The 27,257-nt window shown below is 51.7% G+C and overlaps 1 protein-coding gene across 9 annotated transcripts in view; it reads right to left on the reverse strand.

The window, feature by feature from the left end:
• LOC110255649 (uncharacterized) overlaps positions 1-27,257 on the reverse strand; it is a 130,384-nt gene that overhangs the window by 8,307 nt on the left and 94,820 nt on the right. For 7 of the 9 annotated variants that reach the window (XM_084979486.1, XM_084979484.1, XM_084979481.1 and 4 more), the window contains 18 exons: positions 26,067-26,257; positions 25,593-25,617; positions 23,347-23,394; positions 22,172-22,300; positions 19,895-20,115; positions 19,136-19,160; positions 16,037-16,087; positions 15,630-15,677; positions 13,862-14,082; positions 13,103-13,127; positions 10,004-10,054; positions 9,597-9,644; positions 7,829-8,049; positions 7,070-7,094; positions 3,971-4,021; positions 3,564-3,611; positions 1,782-2,002; positions 1,023-1,047 (listed from right to left, as the gene is read on the reverse strand). In XM_084979486.1, coding sequence (XP_084835612.1) covers positions 1,023-1,047; positions 1,782-2,002; positions 3,564-3,611; positions 3,971-4,021; positions 7,070-7,094; positions 7,829-8,049; positions 9,597-9,644; positions 10,004-10,054; positions 13,103-13,127; positions 13,862-14,082; positions 15,630-15,677; positions 16,037-16,087; positions 19,136-19,160; positions 19,895-20,115; positions 22,172-22,300; positions 23,347-23,394; positions 25,593-25,608 — 1,474 coding nt within the window. In that variant the 5' untranslated portion in view covers positions 25,609-25,617; positions 26,067-26,257. Of the gene's footprint in view, positions 1-1,022; positions 1,048-1,781; positions 2,003-3,563; positions 3,612-3,970; positions 4,022-7,069; positions 7,095-7,828; positions 8,050-9,596; positions 9,645-10,003; positions 10,055-13,102; positions 13,128-13,861; positions 14,083-15,629; positions 15,678-16,036; positions 16,088-19,135; positions 19,161-19,894; positions 20,116-22,171; positions 22,301-23,346; positions 23,585-24,477; positions 24,508-25,592; positions 25,618-26,066; positions 26,258-27,257 lie in introns of those variants that run through there. The other 2 variants (XM_084979480.1, XM_084979479.1) reach the window with 2 other exon arrangements.

The raw sequence follows: 27,257 nt of genomic DNA on the forward strand, positions 1-27,257 counted from the left end.
AAACCCTACCCATTGCAGCAATGCACAGAGAACTCGAGGACATTATTGACTGATTCACTTTTGGGCTTGAGGGCTGCCCCCGCAGCAGATGGAAATTCCCAGGCGAGGCGGCAAATCAGAGCTGTGGCCACCGGCCGACACCACAGCCACAGCCAAGCTGGATACCAGCCGCATCTGGGACCTCTGCCGCAGCTCACCGCAATGCGGGATTCTTCACCCACTGAGCAAGGCCAAGGGTCGAACCCGTGTCCTCATAGGTACTGGTCAGGTTCATGAGCTCTGAGCCTCAACAGGAACTCGCTGGAGGACATCACTTCAAGTGAAGCCAGTCAGACACAGAAGGACAAAGACTCTCTGATGTCATGCACATGAGGTGTCTGAAAGACCACTCCTGAGCAGAGGCTGGAAGGGTGGCTGCCCCGAGTGGGCAGGAGGTGCGGGGGGAGCACAGCATTCACAACACTCCCTCGGGACACTTACAACCTCAAGAGGCTCGAGTTCATGGCACATGTTTGAAACAACAGCATGAAAGTCTGCACCAAGCAGAGGGGGAAGAAAAGAGGAAACGAAAGACCAACAGAGGAAGGAAAGCCTTTTCCCCAAACCTTGCTCCCAGCGGGTGCAGGGAGAATGAGGGAATGGACAGTTAGCCTGCGGTCATCATGAGACTGTTCAACGAGAAACTGGACAGCTATGTGGTGCTAAGGCACAAGTGACTCCCCACAAAACACACCCACTCACACTGGTTCACAATCACACCAACAGGCCCTCACACGCACACCCCCCAATGTTCCCGGACACCTACCCCCACCATACAAAGAGCCTCCTTTCCTCCAGGGACCCGAGGACTTGGGATGGCCCTTTTGTGGGAAGTCAGTCTCTTTCACCCCATCCTTCACCCCCTTTCCCAGGAGGAACCCAGAATCAGGGTGTCTCTGCAACCAAAGGGGCAGGAAAGCACCCCCCGCCCTTCCTCAACACCTGGACTTCTCCTCAGCAGAGCCGGGTTCCAGAATACTTACGGCTTTCATCGTCCATCCCGTCCACCTGTGATGAGAGAAAAGAAAACACTGTGAGTGTCACAGCATCCTCCGCACTGTGGCCACAGGTCTTCCTGTGGTTGCGGACCGCAGGCACACAGACAGAAGGCAGAGTTGAGTCCGTTTCCCCAAAAGAAGACAGCAAAGACACCTGTGGAAAAGGCACCAGCTTTTCATGGAAGACCTCCCAAGTCCACGTTCATTTAAAAAACATTCAGGCTTCTTTGGAGTTCCCGTCGTGGCGCAGTGGTTAACGAATCCGACCAGGAACCATGAGGTTGCGGGTTCGATCCCTGGCCTTGCTCAGTGGGTTAAGGATCCGGCATTGCCGTGAGCTGAGGTGTAGGTTGCAGACGTTGCTCGGATCCCGCGTTGCTGTGGCTCTGGCGCAGGCCGGTGGCTACAGCTCTGGTTTGACCCTGAGCCTGGGAACCTCCATATGCCACAGGAGTGGCCCTAGAAAAGGCAAAAAGACAACAAAACAAAACAAAACAAAACATTCAGGCTTCTTCAAAGACAAATGCTCCCTATGTACACTTGGGAACTGATGTGGTCCCTTTTGCCAATGCCCCTTGGAAGGAGTTATTGGTTGGTACCAAACTTTGACTCAACATTCCTCCACAGAGGAATGTGCATATATCCTCTATAATGGACTTGCTCAGATTTCCTTTTCTGAAGTAGGCACATCCAAGAAGAAAGGAGGCACCTTTTTAAATCTCCGATCAAGAAAGGTGAGCTTACCTTGGGGGCAAGCTGGTCTTCCTGCTCAACCAGGTCGCTGGCTGGGGACTCCTCGTCATTTTCAAGGGATGGGCCCGCCTCCTCCTCTGCCTCGTCAATGCAGGCAGCCTCCTCCTGCACCTTCTCAGTTCCCGGCCCCACCTCCTCCTCATTTGCCCCAGCCAGGGCCTCCTCCTCCGTCTTCTCACTCCCGCCGGCCTCCACAACATCATCGAGGGTTGCTAGGGGGACACACAGTCACTGTCAGCAAGGCGGTGGTGCTGCTCAGGAGGTACTCTGGGCACCTCACCTGACTGGACATGGGCTGGGAGTCAAGGGGTGGGGGTGGAATGAAGCACGGATGGAGCTTCTCTTGGCCCATCCTCCCGGGTAAACGTTTTGAAGGACGGCAGAGAGCACCTTGAAAGACCTGAGAAAGGGAGCCTCTGCCTCTCTTGCTAAAGGGAACCTCTCCGTGGCATATTCTCCATCTGAGAAATGGCCAACACGAGCATGCAGGCTCTGCTGCCATGACAGAGTCTCGTGAATCCTCCTGCCCATTTTCCTCTCCAGCCACATTCCTCCATCTTCTGAAACGGCAGGAGATCATTTCAGCTTCCCTACTCTTCCCACAGGGTGCTCCTGTGTTCACACGCCATCCTCTGGGATGTTTCGCCTCTTTTCTTTTCTTAGATACATAATGCTTCTCTTTGGAATACTTTGGCAATAGGAAACTCACGGGGAGAGCAGGCCTTCCCAATGCTATGTACTTTGCACCACTGTCCATAACAACTTTTCTCATCATAACTCATAGGACCTCTGCACCCATTCAGGAATGACTCCCCCTTCAGCCCTGCTGCCAGGGCTTGGCCATTTCTACTTTCCATCTCTGACACTGCCGAGTCTGGTTACCGCCTATATGTTGAGTTGCACGATATTTCCTTCTCTGTGCTGCCTGATTTCTCTATTTTTTTTTTCTATTGATACTTGTTGTTTTTTAGGGCCACACACATGCCATATGGAGGTTCCCAGGCTAGGGGTCTAATAGGAGCCGTAGCTGCCATTTTATGTCAGAGCCACAGCAAGGCAGGATCCCAGCTGCATCTGCCACCTACACCACAGCTCACGGCATTACTGGATCCTTAACTCACTGAGTGAGGCCAGCGATCGAACCCGCAATCTCATGGTTCCTAGTTGGATTCCTTAACCACTGGAACTCCAAGTATGCCTCCTTTAACTCATCCAACTCTGCGAACATCCCTTCCCTCAGGACACACCGTGAAGACACAATAGGACAGGGAGGCCAGAAATCCCAAACATGCAGAGCCAGAGAGCTGCCTTCTCACCCACCACCTGACACTCACTCGACCAACTTGGTCTCCAGGGTCAAGGTGCCACCACTTCAGGTGCCACCACTTCAGGTCCCTCAAGGCCAATAAAGGAAACCAAGTCAACAGCTCTTGTGCACTGGGCCCTCACGGTGCCAATCACAAAGCAAACTTGCACAACGGGCAGAGACCAAAGCAGGAAGGAGCAGCTTTGGGAGGGAAAATCGATTCTCCCTCTCAAAGAAAAGGAGAGAGGAATACAAACACAGCACAACAAAGACCAGGGACCCAAGTCTTCTTCGTGGTATCCATTTCACAGGGGAAAACACCACAGCAGAGTGCCACTCATTAGGCCACCCACCCACCCACCCGCCAAGTCCTATCCCCCACTTCCTCCCTCTCCCGGCAGCAGGCGGAACCCAGGTGCTCCCAGGAACCCTCTCCCACTGGATCCCAGCTGCGTGCTCTTCCCTACCTGCAGCCTCCTCATCCTGGCGGCTGCTCAGGCTCTCCACCACTGAGTCTGTAGAAACACACCATCAGGGGAATCAAGGAGTTAGAAAGAGTGGCCCTCCCGTTTCTCCGGCTTCCCTGAGGTGACTACGGGTACAGAGCATCACCCTGGTTTTTCCTCCAGGTGCCCAGACCTTCCCTCTGCTCCATGGACTGAGACCCTTCCACACAAGGTGAGCACAGATGCCAACATTCAGGCATCTCATATCTGCTCCCTCTCCTTATTAAAGTAGGCGGTGAACATCTTTACATCAATTTCTTTCTGTTTTTAAGTTTCAGACTCACCTGCCCCACACTCCAAGCAGCAGGCGTCACCCAAGTGTCCCGGGATCCCTCTCCCATTGGCTCCTACCTGAGAGCTGTTCTTACCTGTATCACTTTCATCATGGTTGCTGTCACTCAGACTCTCCATGAAACATACTGCAGAGACACAGACATAAGGAATCAAGGTGTTAGAGCCTGTCCCCCACACGTATCCCCTACTTAGGGTTGTTTGCGGCCACACAGCACCACCCTGGCTTGTCCTCCGGGTGCTCAGAACTTCCCTCTGCTCTACGGCCTCAGAAGCTTCCATAAAACATTGGCCACAGTGGCAAACCTTCAGAGATCGTGGGCTGCTGAGGGATGGAGCCTTACACATCTCCCTTCTACGAGTCCATCTGGAGGCCTCAGCTCCAGGGTGACACACCTGAAATTCCAGCTGCATGGACACACTTGTGTGGTGGCCCCTGGGAGTGAACCATAGGCTGCTTTATTCTGTTCACTGCAAGAGGCAGACCTAACTACTGACTGAACTCAATTAAGCAGAAATGGCTCCTTCTGGCCAGTGGCTGGCACACTGTGGACAGCAGCTCTACAGAAGCACTGAGGAGAAAGGGACCACTGCCCGTGAGGTTCACCTCCAAAACATATATAAAGAAAACTCATACACCTCCACAACAACAACAGCAAAGAAACCACCCAGGAGTTCCCGTCAGGGCACAGCGGAAACGAATCCGACTAGGAACCACGAGCTTGCGGGGTTGATCCCTGGCCTCGCTGAGGGGGTTAAGGATCCAGCGTTGCCGAGAGCTCTGGTGTCGGTCGCAGATACGGGTGGAGAAAAGGCTCCCCCGCCCCAGCATTGCCGATGCGAACGTACACTGGTACAACCACTATGGAAGACACCATGGAGGGTCCTGCGAAAACTGAACACAGCAGGGCATGCGACCTAGCAAGCCGAGCACCCTGGGAAATATCAGGACAAATGTATCCAGGAAAAAGACATATGCCCCTCTATGTTTATGGCAGCACTGTTCACAACAGCCAAGACAGGGAAGCCACCTCATGTCCACAGACAGATGAATGGCTCATGACGATGTGGTCCACATAGCTGATGGAATTCACGACTCAGCCAGAAAATCGAAGAAGAAACCAATGCCACTCAAAACAATAGGGATGGATCGAGAGATTCTCGTGCAAAGTGAAGTACGTGACAAAGAGAAAGACGGATACCACCTGATCTCACTTAGAGGTGGAATCTAAAGCACGGCACAAAGGAACCTGTCCACAGAACCCACGGATGCAGAGAACAGACTTGTGGTTGTGAAGGGCACGGACTGGGAGTTTGGGGGCAGTTGATGCCAACTACGGCATTGAGAATGGAGAGACAACAAGGTCCTCCTGTTGCAGCACACGGAGAACGAGATCCAATCTCCTGTAATCGACCTGATCTCAGACGGCAATAATATCAAAAAAGGAACACACGTTAATGGACACACACGACTGGGGAACGTTGCTCCACAGCAGAGAGTGAAACAACAGTGTACCTCCATTAAAATAGAAACAAACAGAAAGGACAGTGTCTAACAATCCACTGAATGGAAAGACAACCTACAGAAGAGGATATTTGTAAATCTTGTATTTGAAACAGGGGCTCATATTTGGAATATATGGGAAACAACTACAAATCAATTGAATCAAAAGGCAAATACCTCAGTTGTAGATGAGTGGAAGCCTGGGAGAGACCCACCGTCCAAGAAGACCACAGAGAGCAGCACACAGAGGGCATGTTTCCCAAAGTCGCCTATCACAATGGAAAGGCAAAGCAAAGGCACCACGAGGTATCACCTCCCACCTGGTAGGACACGGAGTGTTTTCAAACCTGAACAGATGTTTGGGAAGATGTGACTGCCTGGGACTTCTGGACACTGTAGCAGGGAATGTCAACGGGGCCAGCCAGGACGGGAAACACCACGGCAGGACCCTGCAATCCCACTGCTGCATGGACATGTAAAGGAAGATCCATCAGTGTCGGGTAAAGAGACCTGCCATCCCAGGATCACGGCAGCGCCATACACAAGAGCCCAACAGAAACAGAGCCCCAGTGTCCACGGGCACACAGACTGAGAAAGACAACGGGGTGGATACAGACCATAGCAAGGTATTCCGTTGTCACAGAAGAAGGAAACCCTACCCATTGCAGCAATGCACAGAGAACTCGAGGACATTATTGACTGATTCACTTTTGGGCTTGAGGGCTGCCCCCGCAGCAGATGGAAATTCCCAGGCGAGGCGGCAAATCAGAGCTGTGGCCACCGGCCGACACCACAGCCACAGCCAAGCTGGATACCAGCCGCGTCTGGGACCTCTGCCGCAGCTCACCGCAATGCGGGATTCTTCACCCATTGAGCAAGGCCAAGGGTCGAACCCGTGTCCTCATAGGTACTGGTCAGGTTCATGAGCTCTGAGCCTCAACAGGAACTCGCTGGAGGACATCACTTCAAGTGAAGCCAGTCAGACACAGAAGGACAAAGACTCTCTGATGTCATGCACATGAGGTGTCTGAAAGACCACTCCTGAGCAGAGGCTGGAAGGGTGGCTGCCCCGAGTGGGCAGGAGGTGCGGGGGGAGCACAGCGTTCACAACACTCCCTCGGGACACTTACAACCTCAAGAGGCTCGAGTTCATGGCACATGTTTGAAACAACAGCATGAAAGTCTGCACCAAGCAGAGGGGGAAGAAAAGAGGAAACGAAAGACCAACAGAGGAAGGAAAGCCTTTTCCCCAAACCTTGCTCCCAGCGGGTGCAGGGAGAATGAGGGAATGGACAGTTAGCCTGCGGTCATCATGAGACTGTTCAACGAGAAACTGGACAGCTATGTGGTGCTAAGGCACAAGTGACTCCCCACAAAACACACCCACTCACACTGGTTCACAATCACACCAACAGGCCCTCACACGCACACCCCCCAATGTTCCCGGACACCTACCCCCACCATACAAAGAGCCTCCTTTCCTCCAGGGACCCGAGGACTTGGGATGGCCCTTTTGTGGGAAGTCAGTCTCTTTCACCCCATCCTTCACCCCCTTTCCCAGGAGGAACCCAGAATCAGGGTGTCTCTGCAACCAAAGGGGCAGGAAAGCACCCCCCGCCCTTCCTCAACACCTGGACTTCTCCTCAGCAGAGCCGGGTTCCAGAATACTTACGGCTTTCATCGTCCATCCCGTCCACCTGTGATGAGAGAAAAGAAAACACTGTGAGTGTCACAGCATCCTCCGCACTGTGGCCACAGGTCTTCCTGTGGTTGCGGACCGCAGGCACACAGACAGAAGGCAGAGTTGAGTCCGTTTCCCCAAAAGAAGACAGCAAAGACACCTGTGGAAAAGGCACCAGCTTTTCATGGAAGACCTCCCAAGTCCACGTTCATTTAAAAAACATTCAGGCTTCTTTGGAGTTCCCGTCGTGGCGCAGTGGTTAACGAATCCGACCAGGAACCATGAGGTTGCGGGTTCGATCCCTGGCCTTGCTCAGTGGGTTAAGGATCCGGCATTGCCGTGAGCTGAGGTGTAGGTTGCAGACGTTGCTCGGATCCCGCGTTGCTGTGGCTCTGGCGCAGGCCGGTGGCTACAGCTCTGGTTTGACCCTGAGCCTGGGAACCTCCATATGCCACAGGAGTGGCCCTAGAAAAGGCAAAAAGACAACAAAACAAAACAAAACAAAACATTCAGGCTTCTTCAAAGACAAATGCTCCCTATGTACACTTGGGAACTGATGTGGTCCCTTTTGCCAATGCCCCTTGGAAGGAGTTATTGGTTGGTACCAAACTTTGACTCAACATTCCTCCACAGAGGAATGTGCATATATCCTCTATAATGGACTTGCTCAGATTTCCTTTTCTGAAGTAGGCACATCCAAGAAGAAAGGAGGCACCTTTTTAAATCTCCGATCAAGAAAGGTGAGCTTACCTTGGGGGCAAGCTGGTCTTCCTGCTCAACCAGGTCGCTGGCTGGGGACTCCTCGTCATTTTCAAGGGATGGGCCCGCCTCCTCCTCTGCCTCGTCAATGCAGGCAGCCTCCTCCTGCACCTTCTCAGTTCCCGGCCCCACCTCCTCCTCATTTGCCCCAGCCAGGGCCTCCTCCTCCGTCTTCTCACTCCCGCCGGCCTCCACAACATCATCGAGGGTTGCTAGGGGGACACACAGTCACTGTCAGCAAGGCGGTGGTGCTGCTCAGGAGGTACTCTGGGCACCTCACCTGACTGGACATGGGCTGGGAGTCAAGGGGTGGGGGTGGGATGAAGCACGGATGGAGCTTCTCTTGGCCCATCCTCCCGGGTAAACGTTTTGAAGGACGGCAGAGAGCACCTTGAAAGACCTGAGAAAGGGAGCCTCTGCCTCTCTTGCTAAAGGGAACCTCTCCGTGGCATATTCTCCATCTGAGAAATGGCCAACACGAGCATGCAGGCTCTGCTGCCATGACAGAGTCTCGTGAATCCTCCTGCCCATTTTCCTCTCCAGCCACATTCCTCCATCTTCTGAAACGGCAGGAGATCATTTCAGCTTCCCTACTCTTCCCACAGGGTGCTCCTGTGTTCACACGCCATCCTCTGGGATGTTTCGCCTCTTTTCTTTTCTTAGATACATAATGCTTCTCTTTGGAATACTTTGGCAATAGGAAACTCACGGGGAGAGCAGGCCTTCCCAATGCTATGTACTTTGCACCACTGTCCATAACAACTTTTCTCATCATAACTCATAGGACCTCTGCACCCATTCAGGAATGACTCCCCCTTCAGCCCTGCTGCCAGGGCTTGGCCATTTCTACTTTCCATCTCTGACACTGCCGAGTCTGGTTACCGCCTATATGTTGAGTTGCACGATATTTCCTTCTCTGTGCTGCCTGATTTCTCTATTTTTTTTTTTCTATTGATACTTGTTGCTTTTTAGGGCCACACACATGCCATATGGAGGTTCCCAGGCTAGGGGTCTAATAGGAGCCGTAGCTGCCATTTTATGTCAGAGCCACAGCAAGGCAGGATCCCAGCTGCATCTGCCACCTACACCACAGCTCACGGCATTACTGGATCCTTAACTCACTGAGTGAAGCCAGCGATCGAACCCGCAATCTCATGGTTCCTAGTTGGATTCCTTAACCACTGGAACTCCAAGTATGCCTCCTTTAACTCATCCAACTCTGCGAACATCCCTTCCCTCAGGACACACCGTGAAGACACAATAGGACAGGGAGGCCAGAAATCCCAAACATGCAGAGCCAGAGAGCTGCCTTCTCACCCACCACCTGACACTCACTCGACCAACTTGGTCTCCAGGGTCAAGGTGCCACCACTTCAGGTCCCTCAAGGCCAATAAAGGAAACCAAGTCAACAGCTCTTGTGCACTGGGCCCTCACGGTGCCAATCACAAAGCAAACTTGCACAACGGGCAGAGACCAAAGCAGGAAGGAGCAGCTTTGGGAGGGAAAATCGATTCTCCCTCTCAAAGAAAAGGAGAGAGGAATACAAACACAGCACAACAAAGACCAGGGACCCAAGTCTTCTTCGTGGTATCCATTTCACAGGGGAAAACACCACAGCAGAGTGCCACTCATTAGGCCACCCACCCACCCACCCGCCAAGTCCTATCCCCCACTTCCTCCCTCTCCCGGCAGCAGGCGGAACCCAGGTGCTCCCAGGAACCCTCTCCCACTGGATCCCAGCTGCGTGCTCTTCCCTACCTGCAGCCTCCTCATCCTGGCGGCTGCTCAGGCTCTCCACCACTGAGTCTGTAGAAACACACCATCAGGGGAATCAAGGAGTTAGAAAGAGTGGCCCTCCCGTTTCTCCGGCTTCCCTGAGGTGACTACGGGTACAGAGCATCACCCTGGTTTTTCCTCCAGGTGCCCAGACCTTCCCTCTGCTCCATGGACTGAGACCCTTCCACACAAGGTGAGCACAGATGCCAACATTCAGGCATCTCATATCTGCTCCCTCTCCTTATTAAAGTAGGCGGTGAACATCTTTACATCAATTTCTTTCTGTTTTTAAGTTTCAGACTCACCTGCCCCACACTCCAAGCAGCAGGCGTCACCCAAGTGTCCCGGGATCCCTCTCCCATTGGCTCCTACCTGAGAGCTGTTCTTACCTGTATCACTTTCATCATGGTTGCTGTCACTCAGACTCTCCATGAAACATACTGCAGAGACACAGACATAAGGAATCAAGGTGTTAGAGCCTGTCCCCCACACGTATCCCCTACTTAGGGTTGTTTGCGGCCACACAGCACCACCCTGGCTTGTCCTCCGGGTGCTCAGAACTTCCCTCTGCTCTACGGCCTCAGAAGCTTCCATAAAACATTGGCCACAGTGGCAAACCTTCAGAGATCGTGGGCTGCTGAGGGATGGAGCCTTACACATCTCCCTTCTACGAGTCCATCTGGAGGCCTCAGCTCCAGGGTGACACACCTGAAATTCCAGCTGCATGGACACACTTGTGTGGTGGCCCCTGGGAGTGAACCATAGGCTGCTTTATTCTGTTCACTGCAAGAGGCAGACCTAACTACTGACTGAACTCAATTAAGCAGAAATGGCTCCTTCTGGCCAGTGGCTGGCACACTGTGGACAGCAGCTCTACAGAAGCACTGAGGAGAAAGGGACCACTGCCCGTGAGGTTCACCTCCAAAACATATATAAAGAAAACTCATACACCTCCACAACAACAACAGCAAAGAAACCACCCAGGAGTTCCCGTCAGGGCACAGCGGAAACGAATCCGACTAGGAACCACGAGCTTGCGGGGTTGATCCCTGGCCTCGCTGAGGGGGTTAAGGATCCAGCGTTGCCGAGAGCTCTGGTGTCGGTCGCAGATACGGGTGGAGAAAAGGCTCCCCCGCCCCAGCATTGCCGATGCGAACGTACACTGGTACAACCACTATGGAAGACACCATGGAGGGTCCTGCGAAAACTGAACACAGCAGGGCATGCGACCTAGCAAGCCGAGCACCCTGGGAAATATCAGGACAAATGTATCCAGGAAAAAGACATATGCCCCTCTATGTTTATGGCAGCACTGTTCACAACAGCCAAGACAGGGAAGCCACCTCATGTCCACAGACAGATGAATGGCTCATGACGATGTGGTCCACATAGCTGATGGAATTCACGACTCAGCCAGAAAATCGAAGAAGAAACCAATGCCACTCAAAACAATAGGGATGGATCGAGAGATTCTCGTGCAAAGTGAAGTACGTGACAAAGAGAAAGACGGATACCACCTGATCTCACTTAGAGGTGGAATCTAAAGCACGGCACAAAGGAACCTGTCCACAGAACCCACGGATGCAGAGAACAGACTTGTGGTTGTGAAGGGCACGGACTGGGAGTTTGGGGGCAGTTGATGCCAACTACGGCATTGAGAATGGAGAGACAACAAGGTCCTCCTGTTGCAGCACACGGAGAACGAGATCCAATCTCCTGTAATCGACCTGATCTCAGACGGCAATAATATCAAAAAAGGAACACACGTTAATGGACACACACGACTGGGGAACGTTGCTCCACAGCAGAGAGTGAAACAACAGTGTACCTCCATTAAAATAGAAACAAACAGAAAGGACAGTGTCTAACAATCCACTGAATGGAAAGACAACCTACAGAAGAGGATATTTGTAAATCTTGTATTTGAAACAGGGGCTCATATTTGGAATATATGGGAAACAACTACAAATCAATTGAATCAAAAGGCAAATACCTCAGTTGTAGATGAGTGGAAGCCTGGGAGAGACCCACCGTCCAAGAAGACCACAGAGAGCAGCACACAGAGGGCATGTTTCCCAAAGTCGCCTATCACAATGGAAAGGCAAAGCAAAGGCACCACGAGGTATCACCTCCCACCTGGTAGGACACGGAGTGTTTTCAAACCTGAACAGATGTTTGGGAAGATGTGACTGCCTGGGACTTCTGGACACTGTAGCAGGGAATGTCAACGGGGCCAGCCAGGACGGGAAACACCACGGCAGGACCCTGCAATCCCACTGCTGCATGGACATGTAAAGGAAGATCCATCAGTGTCGGGTAAAGAGACCTGCCATCCCAGGATCACGGCAGCGCCATACACAAGAGCCCAACAGAAACAGAGCCCCAGTGTCCACGGGCACACAGACTGAGAAAGACAACGGGGTGGATACAGACCATAGCAAGGTATTCCGTTGTCACAGAAGAAGGAAACCCTACCCATTGCAGCAATGCACAGAGAACTCGAGGACATTATTGACTGATTCACTTTTGGGCTTGAGGGCTGCCCCCGCAGCAGATGGAAATTCCCAGGCGAGGCGGCAAATCAGAGCTGTGGCCACCGGCCGACACCACAGCCACAGCCAAGCTGGATACCAGCCGCGTCTGGGACCTCTGCCGCAGCTCACCGCAATGCGGGATTCTTCACCCACTGAGCAAGGCCAAGGGTCGAACCCGTGTCCTCATAGGTACTGGTCAGGTTCATGAGCTCTGAGCCTCAACAGGAACTCGCTGGAGGACATCACTTCAAGTGAAGCCAGTCAGACACAGAAGGACAAAGACTCTCTGATGTCATGCACATGAGGTGTCTGAAAGACCACTCCTGAGCAGAGGCTGGAAGGGTGGCTGCCCCGAGTGGGCAGGAGGTGCGGGGGGAGCACAGCGTTCACAACACTCCCTCGGGACACTTACAACCTCAAGAGGCTCGAGTTCATGGCACATGTTTGAAACAACAGCATGAAAGTCTGCACCAAGCAGAGGGGGAAGAAAAGAGGAAACGAAAGACCAACAGAGGAAGGAAAGCCTTTTCCCCAAACCTTGCTCCCAGCGGGTGCAGGGAGAATGAGGGAATGGACAGTTAGCCTGCGGTCATCATGAGACTGTTCAACGAGAAACTGGACAGCTATGTGGTGCTAAGGCACAAGTGACTCCCCACAAAACACACCCACTCACACTGGTTCACAATCACACCAACAGGCCCTCACACGCACACCCCCCAATGTTCCCGGACACCTACCCCCACCATACAAAGAGCCTCCTTTCCTCCAGGGACCCGAGGACTTGGGATGGCCCTTTTGTGGGAAGTCAGTCTCTTTCACCCCATCCTTCACCCCCTTTCCCAGGAGGAACCCAGAATCAGGGTGTCTCTGCAACCAAAGGGGCAGGAAAGCACCCCCCGCCCTTCCTCAACACCTGGACTTCTCCTCAGCAGAGCCGGGTTCCAGAATACTTACGGCTTTCATCGTCCATCCCGTCCACCTGTGATGAGAGAAAAGAAAACACTGTGAGTGTCACAGCATCCTCCGCACTGTGGCCACAGGTCTTCCTGTGGTTGCGGACCGCAGGCACACAGACAGAAGGCAGAGTTGAGTCCGTTTCCCCAAAAGAAGACAGCAAAGACACCTGTGGAAAAGGCACCAGCTTTTCATGGAAGACCTCCCAAGTCCACGTTCATTTAAAAAACATTCAGGCTTCTTTGGAGTTCCCGTCGTGGCGCAGTGGTTAACGAATCCGACCAGGAACCATGAGGTTGCGGGTTCGATCCCTGGCCTTGCTCAGTGGGTTAAGGATCCGGCATTGCCGTGAGCTGAGGTGTAGGTTGCAGACGTTGCTCGGATCCCGCGTTGCTGTGGCTCTGGCGCAGGCCGGTGGCTACAGCTCTGGTTTGACCCTGAGCCTGGGAACCTCCATATGCCACAGGAGTGGCCCTAGAAAAGGCAAAAAGACAACAAAACAAAACAAAACAAAACATTCAGGCTTCTTCAAAGACAAATGCTCCCTATGTACACTTGGGAACTGATGTGGTCCCTTTTGCCAATGCCCCTTGGAAGGAGTTATTGGTTGGTACCAAACTTTGACTCAACATTCCTCCACAGAGGAATGTGCATATATCCTCTATAATGGACTTGCTCAGATTTCCTTTTCTGAAGTAGGCACATCCAAGAAGAAAGGAGGCACCTTTTTAAATCTCCGATCAAGAAAGGTGAGCTTACCTTGGGGGCAAGCTGGTCTTCCTGCTCAACCAGGTCGCTGGCTGGGGACTCCTCGTCATTTTCAAGGGATGGGCCCGCCTCCTCCTCTGCCTCGTCAATGCAGGCAGCCTCCTCCTGCACCTTCTCAGTTCCCGGCCCCACCTCCTCCTCATTTGCCCCAGCCAGGGCCTCCTCCTCCGTCTTCTCACTCCCGCCGGCCTCCACAACATCATCGAGGGTTGCTAGGGGGACACACAGTCACTGTCAGCAAGGCGGTGGTGCTGCTCAGGAGGTACTCTGGGCACCTCACCTGACTGGACATGGGCTGGGAGTCAAGGGGTGGGGGTGGGATGAAGCACGGATGGAGCTTCTCTTGGCCCATCCTCCCGGGTAAACGTTTTGAAGGACGGCAGAGAGCACCTTGAAAGACCTGAGAAAGGGAGCCTCTGCCTCTCTTGCTAAAGGGAACCTCTCCGTGGCATATTCTCCATCTGAGAAATGGCCAACACGAGCATGCAGGCTCTGCTGCCATGACAGAGTCTCGTGAATCCTCCTGCCCATTTTCCTCTCCAGCCACATTCCTCCATCTTCTGAAACGGCAGGAGATCATTTCAGCTTCCCTACTCTTCCCACAGGGTGCTCCTGTGTTCACACGCCATCCTCTGGGATGTTTCGCCTCTTTTCTTTTCTTAGATACATAATGCTTCTCTTTGGAATACTTTGGCAATAGGAAACTCACGGGGAGAGCAGGCCTTCCCAATGCTATGTACTTTGCACCACTGTCCATAACAACTTTTCTCATCATAACTCATAGGACCTCTGCACCCATTCAGGAATGACTCCCCCTTCAGCCCTGCTGCCAGGGCTTGGCCATTTCTACTTTCCATCTCTGACACTGCCGAGTCTGGTTACCGCCTATATGTTGAGTTGCACGATATTTCCTTCTCTGTGCTGCCTGATTTCTCTATTTTTTTTTTTCTATTGATACTTGTTGCTTTTTAGGGCCACACACATGCCATATGGAGGTTCCCAGGCTAGGGGTCTAATAGGAGCCGTAGCTGCCATTTTATGTCAGAGCCACAGCAAGGCAGGATCCCAGCTGCATCTGCCACCTACACCACAGCTCACGGCATTACTGGATCCTTAACTCACTGAGTGAAGCCAGCGATCGAACCCGCAATCTCATGGTTCCTAGTTGGATTCCTTAACCACTGGAACTCCAAGTATGCCTCCTTTAACTCATCCAACTCTGCGAACATCCCTTCCCTCAGGACACACCGTGAAGACACAATAGGACAGGGAGGCCAGAAATCCCAAACATGCAGAGCCAGAGAGCTGCCTTCTCACCCACCACCTGACACTCACTCGACCAACTTGGTCTCCAGGGTCAAGGTGCCACCACTTCAGGTCCCTCAAGGCCAATAAAGGAAACCAAGTCAACAGCTCTTGTGCACTGGGCCCTCACGGTGCCAATCACAAAGCAAACTTGCACAACGGGCAGAGACCAAAGCAGGAAGGAGCAGCTTTGGGAGGGAAAATCGATTCTCCCTCTCAAAGAAAAGGAGAGAGGAATACAAACACAGCACAACAAAGACCAGGGACCCAAGTCTTCTTCGTGGTATCCATTTCACAGGGGAAAACACCACAGCAGAGTGCCACTCATTAGGCCACCCACCCACCCACCCGCCAAGTCCTATCCCCCACTTCCTCCCTCTCCCGGCAGCAGGCGGAACCCAGGTGCTCCCAGGAACCCTCTCCCACTGGATCCCAGCTGCGTGCTCTTCCCTACCTGCAGCCTCCTCATCCTGGCGGCTGCTCAGGCTCTCCACCACTGAGTCTGTAGAAACACACCATCAGGGGAATCAAGGAGTTAGAAAGAGTGGCCCTCCCGTTTCTCCGGCTTCCCTGAGGTGACTACGGGTACAGAGCATCACCCTGGTTTTTCCTCCAGGTGCCCAGACCTTCCCTCTGCTCCATGGACTGAGACCCTTCCACACAAGGTGAGCACAGATGCCAACATTCAGGCATCTCATATCTGCTCCCTCTCCTTATTAAAGTAGGCGGTGAACATCTTTACATCAATTTCTTTCTGTTTTTAAGTTTCAGACTCACCTGCCCCACACTCCAAGCAGCAGGCGTCACCCAAGTGTCCCGGGATCCCTCTCCCATTGGCTCCTACCTGAGAGCTGTTCTTACCTGTATCACTTTCATCATGGTTGCTGTCACTCAGACTCTCCATGAAACATACTGCAGAGACACAGACATAAGGAATCAAGGTGTTAGAGCCTGTCCCCCACACGTATCCCCTACTTAGGGTTGTTTGCGGCCACACAGCACCACCCTGGCTTGTCCTCCGGGTGCTCAGAACTTCCCTCTGCTCTACGGCCTCAGAAGCTTCCATAAAACATTGGCCACAGTGGCAAACCTTCAGAGATCGTGGGCTGCTGAGGGATGGAGCCTTACACATCTCCCTTCTACGAGTCCATCTGGAGGCCTCAGCTCCAGGGTGACACACCTGAAATTCCAGCTGCATGGACACACTTGTGTGGTGGCCCCTGGGAGTGAACCATAGGCTGCTTTATTCTGTTCACTGCAAGAGGCAGACCTAACTACTGACTGAACTCAATTAAGCAGAAATGGCTCCTTCTGGCCAGTGGCTGGCACACTGTGGACAGCAGCTCTACAGAAGCACTGAGGAGAAAGGGACCACTGCCCGTGAGGTTCACCTCCAAAACATATATAAAGAAAACTCATACACCTCCACAACAACAACAGCAAAGAAACCACCCAGGAGTTCCCGTCAGGGCACAGCGGAAACGAATCCGACTAGGAACCACGAGCTTGCGGGGTTGATCCCTGGCCTCGCTGAGGGGGTTAAGGATCCAGCGTTGCCGAGAGCTCTGGTGTCGGTCGCAGATACGGGTGGAGAAAAGGCTCCCCCGCCCCAGCATTGCCGATGCGAACGTACACTGGTACAACCACTATGGAAGACACCATGGAGGGTCCTGCGAAAACTGAACACAGCAGGGCATGCGACCTAGCAAGCCGAGCACCCTGGGAAATATCAGGACAAATGTATCCAGGAAAAAGACATATGCCCCTCTATGTTTATGGCAGCACTGTTCACAACAGCCAAGACAGGGAAGCCACCTCATGTCCACAGACAGATGAATGGCTCATGACGATGTGGTCCACATAGCTGATGGAATTCACGACTCAGCCAGAAAATCGAAGAAGAAACCAATGCCACTCAAAACAATAGGGATGGATCGAGAGATTCTCGTGCAAAGTGAAGTACGTGACAAAGAGAAAGACGGATACCACCTGATCTCACTTAGAGGTGGAATCTAAAGCACGGCACAAAGGAACCTGTCCACAGAACCCACGGATGCAGAGAACAGACTTGTGGTTGTGAAGGGCACGGACTGGGAGTTTGGGGGCAGTTGATGCCAACTACGGCATTGAGAATGGAGAGACAACAAGGTCCTCCTGTTGCAGCACACGGAGAACGAGATCCAATCTCCTGTAATCGACCTGATCTCAGACGGCAATAATATCAAAAAAGGAACATACGTTAATGGACACACACGACTGGGGAACGTTGCTCCACAGCAGAGAGTGAAACAACACTGTACCTCCATTAAAATAGAAACAAACAGAAAGGACAGTGTCTAACAATCCACTGAATGGAAAGACAACCTACAGAAGAGGATATTTGTAAATCTTGTATTTGAAACAGGGGCTCATATTTGGAATATATGGGAAACAACTACAAATCAATTGAATCAAAAGGCAAATACCTCAGTTGTAGATGAGTGGAAGCCTGGGAGAGACCCACCGTCCAAGAAGACCACAGAGAGCAGCACACAGAGGGCATGTTTCCCAAAGTCGCCTATCACAATGGAAAGGCAAAGCAAAGGCACCACGAGGTATCACCTCCCACCTGGTAGGACACGGAGTGTTTTCAAACCTGAACAGATGTTTGGGAAGATGTGACTGCCTGGGACTTCTGGACACTGTAGCAGGGAATGTCAACGGGGCCAGCCAGGACGGGAAACACCACGGCAGGACCCTGCAATCCCACTGCTGCATGGACATGTAAAGGAAGATCCATCAGTGTCGGGTAAAGAGACCTGCCATCCCAGGATCACGGCAGCGCCATACACAAGAGCCCAACAGAAACAGAGCCCCAGTGTCCACGGGCACACAGACTGAGAAAGACAACGGGGTGGATACAGACCATAGCAAGGTATTCCGTTGTCACAGAAGAAGGAAACCCTACCCATTGCAGCAATGCACAGAGAACTCGAGGACATTATTGACTGATTCACTTTTGGGCTTGAGGGCTGCCCCCGCAGCAGATGGAAATTCCCAGGCGAGGCGGCAAATCAGAGCTGTGGCCACCGGCCGACACCACAGCCACAGCCAAGCTGGATACCAGCCGCGTCTGGGACCTCTGCCGCAGCTCACCGCAATGCGGGATTCTTCACCCACTGAGCAAGGCCAAGGGTCGAACCCGTGTCCTCATAGGTACTGGTCAGGTTCATGAGCTCTGAGCCTCAACAGGAACTCGCTGGAGGACATCACTTCAAGTGAAGCCAGTCAGACACAGAAGGACAAAGACTCTCTGATGTCATGCACATGAGGTGTCTGAAAGACCACTCCTGAGCAGAGGCTGGAAGGGTGGCTGCCCCGAGTGGGCAGGAGGTGCGGGGGGAGCACAGCGTTCACAACACTCCCTCGGGACACTTACAACCTCAAGAGGCTCGAGTTCATGGCACATGTTTGAAACAACAGCATGAAAGTCTGCACCAAGCAGAGGGGGAAGAAAAGAGGAAACGAAAGACCAACAGAGGAAGGAAAGCCTTTTCCCCAAACCTTGCTCCCAGCGGGTGCAGGGAGAATGAGGGAATGGACAGTTAGCCTGCGGTCATCATGAGACTGTTCAACGAGAAACTGGACAGCTATGTGGTGCTAAGGCACAAGTGACTCCCCACAAAACACACCCACTCACACTGGTTCACAATCACACCAACAGGCCCTCACACGCACACCCCCCAATGTTCCCGGACACCTACCCCCACCATACAAAGAGCCTCCTTTCCTCCAGGGACCCGAGGACTTGGGATGGCCCTTTTGTGGGAAGTCAGTCTCTTTCACCCCATCCTTCACCCCCTTTCCCAGGAGGAACCCAGAATCAGGGTGTCTCTGCAACCAAAGGGGCAGGAAAGCACCCCCCGCCCTTCCTCAACACCTGGACTTCTCCTCAGCAGAGCCGGGTTCCAGAATACTTACGGCTTTCATCGTCCATCCCGTCCACCTGTGATGAGAGAAAAGAAAACACTGTGAGTGTCACAGCATCCTCCGCACTGTGGCCACAGGTCTTCCTGTGGTTGCGGACCGCAGGCACACAGACAGAAGGCAGAGTTGAGTCCGTTTCCCCAAAAGAAGACAGCAAAGACACCTGTGGAAAAGGCACCAGCTTTTCATGGAAGACCTCCCAAGTCCACGTTCATTTAAAAAACATTCAGGCTTCTTTGGAGTTCCCGTCGTGGCGCAGTGGTTAACGAATCCGACCAGGAACCATGAGGTTGCGGGTTCGATCCCTGGCCTTGCTCAGTGGGTTAAGGATCCGGCATTGCCGTGAGCTGAGGTGTAGGTTGCAGACGTTGCTCGGATCCCGCGTTGCTGTGGCTCTGGCGCAGGCCGGTGGCTACAGCTCTGGTTTGACCCTGAGCCTGGGAACCTCCATATGCCACAGGAGTGGCCCTAGAAAAGGCAAAAAGACAACAAAACAAAACAAAACAAAACATTCAGGCTTCTTCAAAGACAAATGCTCCCTATGTACACTTGGGAACTGATGTGGTCCCTTTTGCCAATGCCCCTTGGAAGGAGTTATTGGTTGGTACCAAACTTTGACTCAACATTCCTCCACAGAGGAATGTGCATATATCCTCTATAATGGACTTGCTCAGATTTCCTTTTCTGAAGTAGGCACATCCAAGAAGAAAGGAGGCACCTTTTTAAATCTCCGATCAAGAAAGGTGAGCTTACCTTGGGGGCAAGCTGGTCTTCCTGCTCAACCAGGTCGCTGGCTGGGGACTCCTCGTCATTTTCAAGGGATGGGCCCGCCTCCTCCTCTGCCTCGTCAATGCAGGCAGCCTCCTCCTGCACCTTCTCAGTTCCCGGCCCCACCTCCTCCTCATTTGCCCCAGCCAGGGCCTCCTCCTCCGTCTTCTCACTCCCACCGGCCTCCACAACATCATCGAGGGTTGCTAGGGGGACACACAGTCACTGTCAGCAAGGCGGTGGTGCTGCTCAGGAGGTACTCTGGGCACCTCACCTGACTGGACATGGGCTGGGAGTCAAGGGGTGGGGGTGGGATGAAGCACGGATGGAGCTTCTCTTGGCCCATCCTCCCGGGTAAACGTTTTGAAGGACGGCAGAGAGCACCTTGAAAGACCTGAGAAAGGGAGCCTCTGCCTCTCTTGCTAAAGGGAACCTCTCCGTGGCATATTTTCCATCTGAGAAATGGCCAACACGAGCATGCAGGCTCTGCTGCCATGACAGAGTCTCGTGAATCCTCCTGCCCATTTTCCTCTCCAGCCACATTCCTCCATCTTCTGAAACGGCAGGAGATCATTTCAGCTTCCCTACTCTTCCCACAGGGTGCTCCTGTGTTCACACGCCATCCTCTGGGATGTTTCGCCTCTTTTCTTTTCTTAGATACATAATGCTTCTCTTTGGAATACTTTGGCAATAGGAAACTCACGGGGAGAGCAGGCCTTCCCAATGCTATGTACTTTGCACCACTGTCCATAACAACTTTTCTCATCATAACTCATAGGACCTCTGCACCCATTCAGGAATGACTCCCCCTTCAGCCCTGCTGCCAGGTCTTGGCCATTTCTACTTTCCACCTCTGACACTCTGCCGAGTCTGGTTACCGCCTATATGTTGAGTTGCACGATATTTCCTTCTCTGTGCTGCCTGATTTCTCTATTTTTTTTTTCTATTGATACTTGTTGCTTCTTAGGACCACACGCATGGCATATGGAGGTTCCCAGGCTAGGGGTCTAATAGGAGCCGTAGCTGCCATTTTATGTCAGAGCCACAGCAAGGCAGGATCCCAGCTGCATCTGCCACCTACACCACAGCTCACGGCATCACCAGATCCTTATCCCCCTGATTGTGGCCAGGGGTCAAACTCACAATCTCATGCTTCCTAATCGGTTTCCCTGCTGGCACGCCATGATGGGAACTCCTCACTTTTGGTCAAACAGTACTTAGTTTTTTTTTTTGGATCATCCTCTTGGTATCCTATTTAAAATTTTACTTTTGTTTCCGGTAGAATACTGTTCTCTTCTGTTCACATATCGCATTTGATCTGTCTCCTGATCTCTTGTCATTTGTGATTGGTTTCATCTCTTTGCTGTTGGGAATAACGTCCTTCTACAAATGGGAGTGTACACGTTCTCTATGGTAACATACTGGGGCCTCCTAATATTTTGCATGTGTCCAACCTCAACTACTGGCACAGCCCAAAAACTGAATGTGAATGTAAATGGGGAACTTTTCATTAATTAAAATTATAGGAATCTTTTGCTGCTCAGTGTACCATGAGTTCCCCATTCAGTGCTGGACGTTGTCATTGGTGGAAATTGGAGGAATGGGTTAGAGGAGCTTTCTGTAATATCCACCATTTCTTGTTAATATAATCTTGTTCTAAATCATTTCTAGTATTGTTTTCAAATTGGGAAATGTGGTTCCATGCAGGGATCTATTACAACTGGAAATGTTAAATATCAGCAAATGTCATAAAATGAGTGAGGTCACCTTTGCTATTAACCAGGAACCAAATGTCGATTTTAAATGAATCATTATTTCCATAGTTGGGAAATTACCAACTGAGTTATTCAATTTATTTTTTGCTTTTTTTGTCATTTTGCCTTTTCTAGGCCTGCTTCCCTCAGCATATGGAGATTCCCAGGATACGGGTCTAATCAGAGTTGTAGTGGCCTACAGTGACCACTGCCACTGCAACTCAGGATCCGAGCCACATCTTCAACCTACACCATGGCTCACGGCAACCCTGGATCCTTAACCCACTGAGCAAGGCCAGAGATCAAACTCACAACCTCATGGTTCCTAGTCGGATTTATTAACCACTGCGCCACGATGGGAACTCCGAGTTAGTTCGTTTGAATTTGCATCATGGAATAAAAGAAAGATGTGGCGTAGCATTTGTAGAGTTTGTTCTGAAATTTGGAACACGGAATGAACTAGAATCATTGTTCAGGCCTGGATGTATTGAGTCAGGTTCCACAGTACCTTCATCTGGCTCATTGGCAGGGTGCACCCTGTTGTGTGGCCACCATGGGATTATTCCAGCCAAGGTGGTAAAGAACAAAATTGCCCTCAGACTCCTGAAGCAAGATCCTAGGTTTCCAAAGCAAGATTCTGGAAAATACATGACAACAGAGAGAACGAGTGACATCCTGATTGCAGAAGATAACAGGGAAATGACTAATAATTGACTCCCAGGCCAAGCCCTCAAAGCCCATAACACCCGGCCGCCCAGAAGAGCCTTCAGAATCCAAGTTCTACTTAGAAAGATCTTGCTCTTTGGGGTGCACTTCAAAACATTACCTCCCCACACAGGTTTCGTGTGAAAATGTCTCTGGGTAGCGGAGACAACCTAGATAATGACCATGCAGAATGGTCTGATGTCAATCCCATTGGTTGACTGATTGATTGTCACCACTCCCAGGGGATGCAGTGGTTCCCAACCCAGGCACTTGATTCTGCACCACGGAAGGGATCGAACACTCGATCTTTAGCCTCTAGGACACTAGGGAACTCCTCACATCCCCTGTAGAAGAAACACATGCCACAAAAGGAGATGTAGATCTGTCTGTGCCTCAGTTCCCTGTTCTGGGCATCCAACTCTGGGAACGCCCCTTCCCTCAGGACACACCGTGAGGACACAATAGGACAGGGAGGTCAGAAATCCCGAACATGCAGAGCGAGAGAGCTGCCTTCTCACCCACCACCTGACACTCACTCGACCAACTTGGTCTCCAGGGTCAAGGGCCTAGGAGAGCTTTGGGTGCCACCACTTCAGGTCCCTCAAGGCCAATAAAGGAAACCAAGTCAACAGCTCTTGTGCACTGGGCCCTCACGGTGCAAATCACAAAGCAAACTTGCACAATGGGCAGAGACCAAAGCAGGAAGGAGCAGCTTTGGGAGGGAAAATCGATTCTCCCTCTCAAAGAAAAGGAGAGAGGAATACAAACACAGCACAACAAAGACCAGGGACCCAAGTCTTCTTCGTGGTATCCATTTCACAGGGGAAAACACCACAGCAGAGTGCCACTCATTAGGCCACCCACCCACCCACCCGCCAAGTCCTATCCCCCACTTCCTCCCTCTCCCGGCAGCAGGCGGAACCCAGGTGCTCCCAGGAACCCTCTCCCACTGGATCCCAGCTGCGTGCTCTTCCCTACCTGCAGCCTCCTCATCCTGGCGGCTGCTCAGGCTCTCCACCACTGACTCTGTAGAAATACACCACGCGGGGAATTGAGTTAGAAAGAGTGACCCTCCCATTCCTCCTGCTTCCCTGAGGTGACTGCAGGTTACAGAGCATCACCCTGGGTTTTCCTCCAGGCTCCCAGACCTTCCCTCTGCTCCATGGACTGAGACCCTTCCACACAAGGTGAGCACAGATGCCAACATTCGAAGGACAGCAACGTGCTGAAGGAATGACCTTTCAACTTCTTCCTTCTATGGCCCTTTATAGCTCCTACCTCTAAACTGACACACCTGAAATTCCACCTCTACACACACTGAAAAGGGGATAGCTGAGTAAGCAATTGAACGGTGCTGTGTTTTATATGAATGGATTGCACTATTTATTACAGAATTCCATGAAGTATAAAGAGGTGATCTGCCAGTGACTGCCACATCAGGCATCGTGTTCAGGGTGGAGATTCAAAGATGAGCAAGATATGACCTCCCCTCCCCGGACATGCTTTACTGCAGACCAGTTGGCTGGTCTGACCTGATCATTCATCTGTATGTATCTCCTGTGCTCATGAACCTGTGCCAGGAATTCTGGGAGGCCCTGCAGACCCCCAAAGAGAGATGGCAACGGTGACATTCTAGACCGATTCCTAGCAGAACCCACGGGTAAGCAGAGGTGCTGTGTATGGCCCACAACACCTGTGCTGCCATAATCAGAGCTCAGTGCAGAGGCAGTGAGGGACACGCCAATGTTTTCACGAGCCCGTCCTTCTCATGGTGCTGCTGGAGTAGCTGGAAAGCAGGCTCAGGGCTCTAAGAAAGGAAACAACTTTTACACTGAAAACTACAAAACATTGCTGAAAGAATTGAATAAGTCACAAAGAATTCAAATGACATTCCATGTTCACAGAGGGGAAGGAGGAGTGCCCATTGTGGCTCATCAGGAATGAACCCAACTAATATCCATGATGAAGCAGGTTCAATCCCTGGCTTCACTCAGTGGGTTAAGGGTCCAGTGTTGATTTGAGCTGTGGTGTAGGTCACAGACGTGTGTTGTAGGTGTGGATGTGGCTCTGGTGTAGTTTGGCATAAATAGCTCAGATTTGACCCCTCACCTGGGAACTTCATTATGTCATGAGCAAGGCCTGAAAAATACAGAAAAATAAAAAAAATAGATTGGAAGACGGAATATCATTGACATTTCATACTACATGAAAAAACAGCAGGTACACTACAACACATATCAAAATCTCAATATCATTTCTTTTGGTCTTTTTAGGGCCTCGCTTGAGGCATTTGGAGGTTCCTAGGCTAGGAGCTGAATCAGAGCTACAGCTGCTTGCCTATGCTACAGCAACAGCAACTTGGGATCTGAGCCATGTCTGCAACCTACACCGTGGCTCAGGGAAAAGTCAGATCCTTAACCCACTGAGCAAGGTCAAGGGTCGAACCCGTGTCCTCATAGGTACTGGTCAGGTTCATGAGCTCTGAGCCTCAAAAGGAACTCGCTGGAGGACATCACTTCAAGTGAAGCCAGTCAGACACAGAAGGACAAAGACTCTCTGATGTCATGCACATGAGGTGTCTGAAAGACCACTCCTGAGCAGAGGCTGGAAGGGTGGCTGCCCCGAGTGGGCAGGAGGTGCGGGGGGAGCACAGCGTTCACAACACTCCCTCGGGACACTTACAACCTCAAGAGGCTCGAGTTCACGGCACATGTTTGAAACAACAGCATGAAAGTCTGCACCAAGCAGAGGGGGAAGAAAAGAGGAAACGAAAGACCAACAGAGGAAGGAAAGCCTTTTCCCCAAACCTTGCTCCCAGCGGGTGCAGGGAGAATGAGGGAATGGACAGTTAGCCTGCGGTCATCATGAGACTATTCAACGAGAAACTGGACAGCTATGTGGTGCTAAGGCACAAGTGACTCCCCACAAAACACACCCACTCACACTGGTTCACAATCACACCAACAGGCCCTCACACGCACACCCCCCAATGTTCCCGGACACCTACCCCCACCATACAAAGAGCCTCCTTTCCTCCAGGGACCCGAGGACTTGGGATGGCCCTTTTGTGGGAAGTCAGTCTCTTTCACCCCATCCTTCACCCCCTTTCCCAGGAGGAACCCAGAATCAGGGTGTCTCTGCAACCAAAGGGGCAGGAAAGCACCCCCCGCCCTTCCTCAACACCTGGACTTCTCCTCAGCAGAGCCGGGTTCCAGAATACTTACGGCTTTCATCATCCATCCCGTCCACCTGTGATGAGAGAAAAGAAAACACTGTGAGTGTCACAGCATCCTCCCCACTGTGGCCACAGGTCTTCCTGTGGTTGCGGACCGCAGGCACACAGACAGAAGGCAGAGTTGAGTCTGTTTCCCCAAAAGAAGACAGCAAAGACACCTTTGGAAAAGGCACCAGCTTTTCAAAGAAGATCTCTCAAGGCCATGTTCATTTAAGAAAATTTTGGTCTTCTTCAAAGAAAAATGCTCCCTACCATACACTGCAGAACTGATAGGGTCACTTTTGCCAATGCCCCTTGGAAGGAGTTATTGGTTGGTACCAAACTTTGACTCAACATCCCTTCAAAGAGGAATCTGCATATATCCTCTATAATGGACTTCCTCCGATTTCCATTTCTGAAGTAGGCACATCCAAGAAGAAAGGAGGCACCTTTTTAAATCTCAGATCATGAAAAGTGAGCTTACCTTGGGGGCAGTCTGGGCTTCTTGCTCGGCCCTGTCGCTGGCTGGGTACTCCTCCTCGTTATTTCCACTTGTTGTGGCCTCCTCCTCCACCTTGTTATTGGGCGAGCCTTCCTCCTCCTCATTTTCCCCGGCTGGGGCCTCCTCTTCGGTCTTCTCACTCCCACTGGCCTCCACAACATTGTCGTGTGTTTCTAGGGGGACACACAGTCACTGTCAGCAAGGCAGTGATGCTGATCAGGAGGTACTCTGGGTGCCACACCTGACTGGACATGGGCTGGGAGTCAAGGGGTGGGGGTGGGATGAAGCATGGATGGAGCTTCTCTTGGCCCATCCTCCCGGGTAAACGTTTTGAAGGACGGCAGAGAGCACCTTGAAAGACCTGAGAAAGGGAGCCTCTGCCTCTCTTGCTAAAGGGAACCTCTCCGTGGCATATTCTCCATCTGAGAAATGGCCAACACGAGCATGCAGGCTCTGCTGCCATGACAGAGTCTCGTGAATCCTCCTGCCCATTTTCCTCTCCAGCCACATTCCTCCATCTTCTGAAATGGCAGGAGATCATTTCAGCTTCCCTACTCTTCCCACAGGGTGCTCCTGTGTTCACACGCCATCCTCTGGGATGTTTCACCTCTTTTCTTTTCTTAGATACATAATGCTTCTCTTTGGAATACTTTGGCAATAGGAAATTCAGGGGTCGGGCATGCCTTCACAAGCCATGTACTTTGCACCACTGTCCATAACAACCTTTCTCATCATAACTTATAGGACCTCTGCACCCATTCAGCAATGACTCCCCCTTCAGCCCTGCTGCCAAGTCTTAGCCCTCTCTACTTTCCACCTTTGACAATCTGCCTAATCTACTTACCGCCTATATGTTGAATTGTTCAATATTTCTTTTCCTGTGTCTGACTTCACTATTGTTAAAAGTGTGTTTCATTTTGGATCATCCATGTAGCAACATATTTAACATAATTACAATTTTTTCTCCGGTAGAATTTTATTCCTATGTGGATTCATACTGCCTTTGGTTTATCCACGGATCTCTTGTTAACATTTGGGATTGGTTTCATTGAATGACTACCTGCATAAGCTTGAGTCTTGGGGCTGGTTGGATCAAAAGAGGGGGTTTGAATAGCTCCACAGCAAGAGAGTATGGAAGAACATCATGGGAAGGAAGCTTTCCAGGTCATGTAG

This window comes from Sus scrofa, chromosome 10, assembly GCF_054392235.1.
Source record: "Sus scrofa isolate SSC_HxYL_T2T_F1_AM1 chromosome 10, Sscrofa_HxYL_maternal_Yorkshire_Landrace_v2.0, whole genome shotgun sequence".
In the NCBI taxonomy this organism is placed as follows: domain Eukaryota; kingdom Metazoa; phylum Chordata; class Mammalia; order Artiodactyla; family Suidae; genus Sus; species Sus scrofa.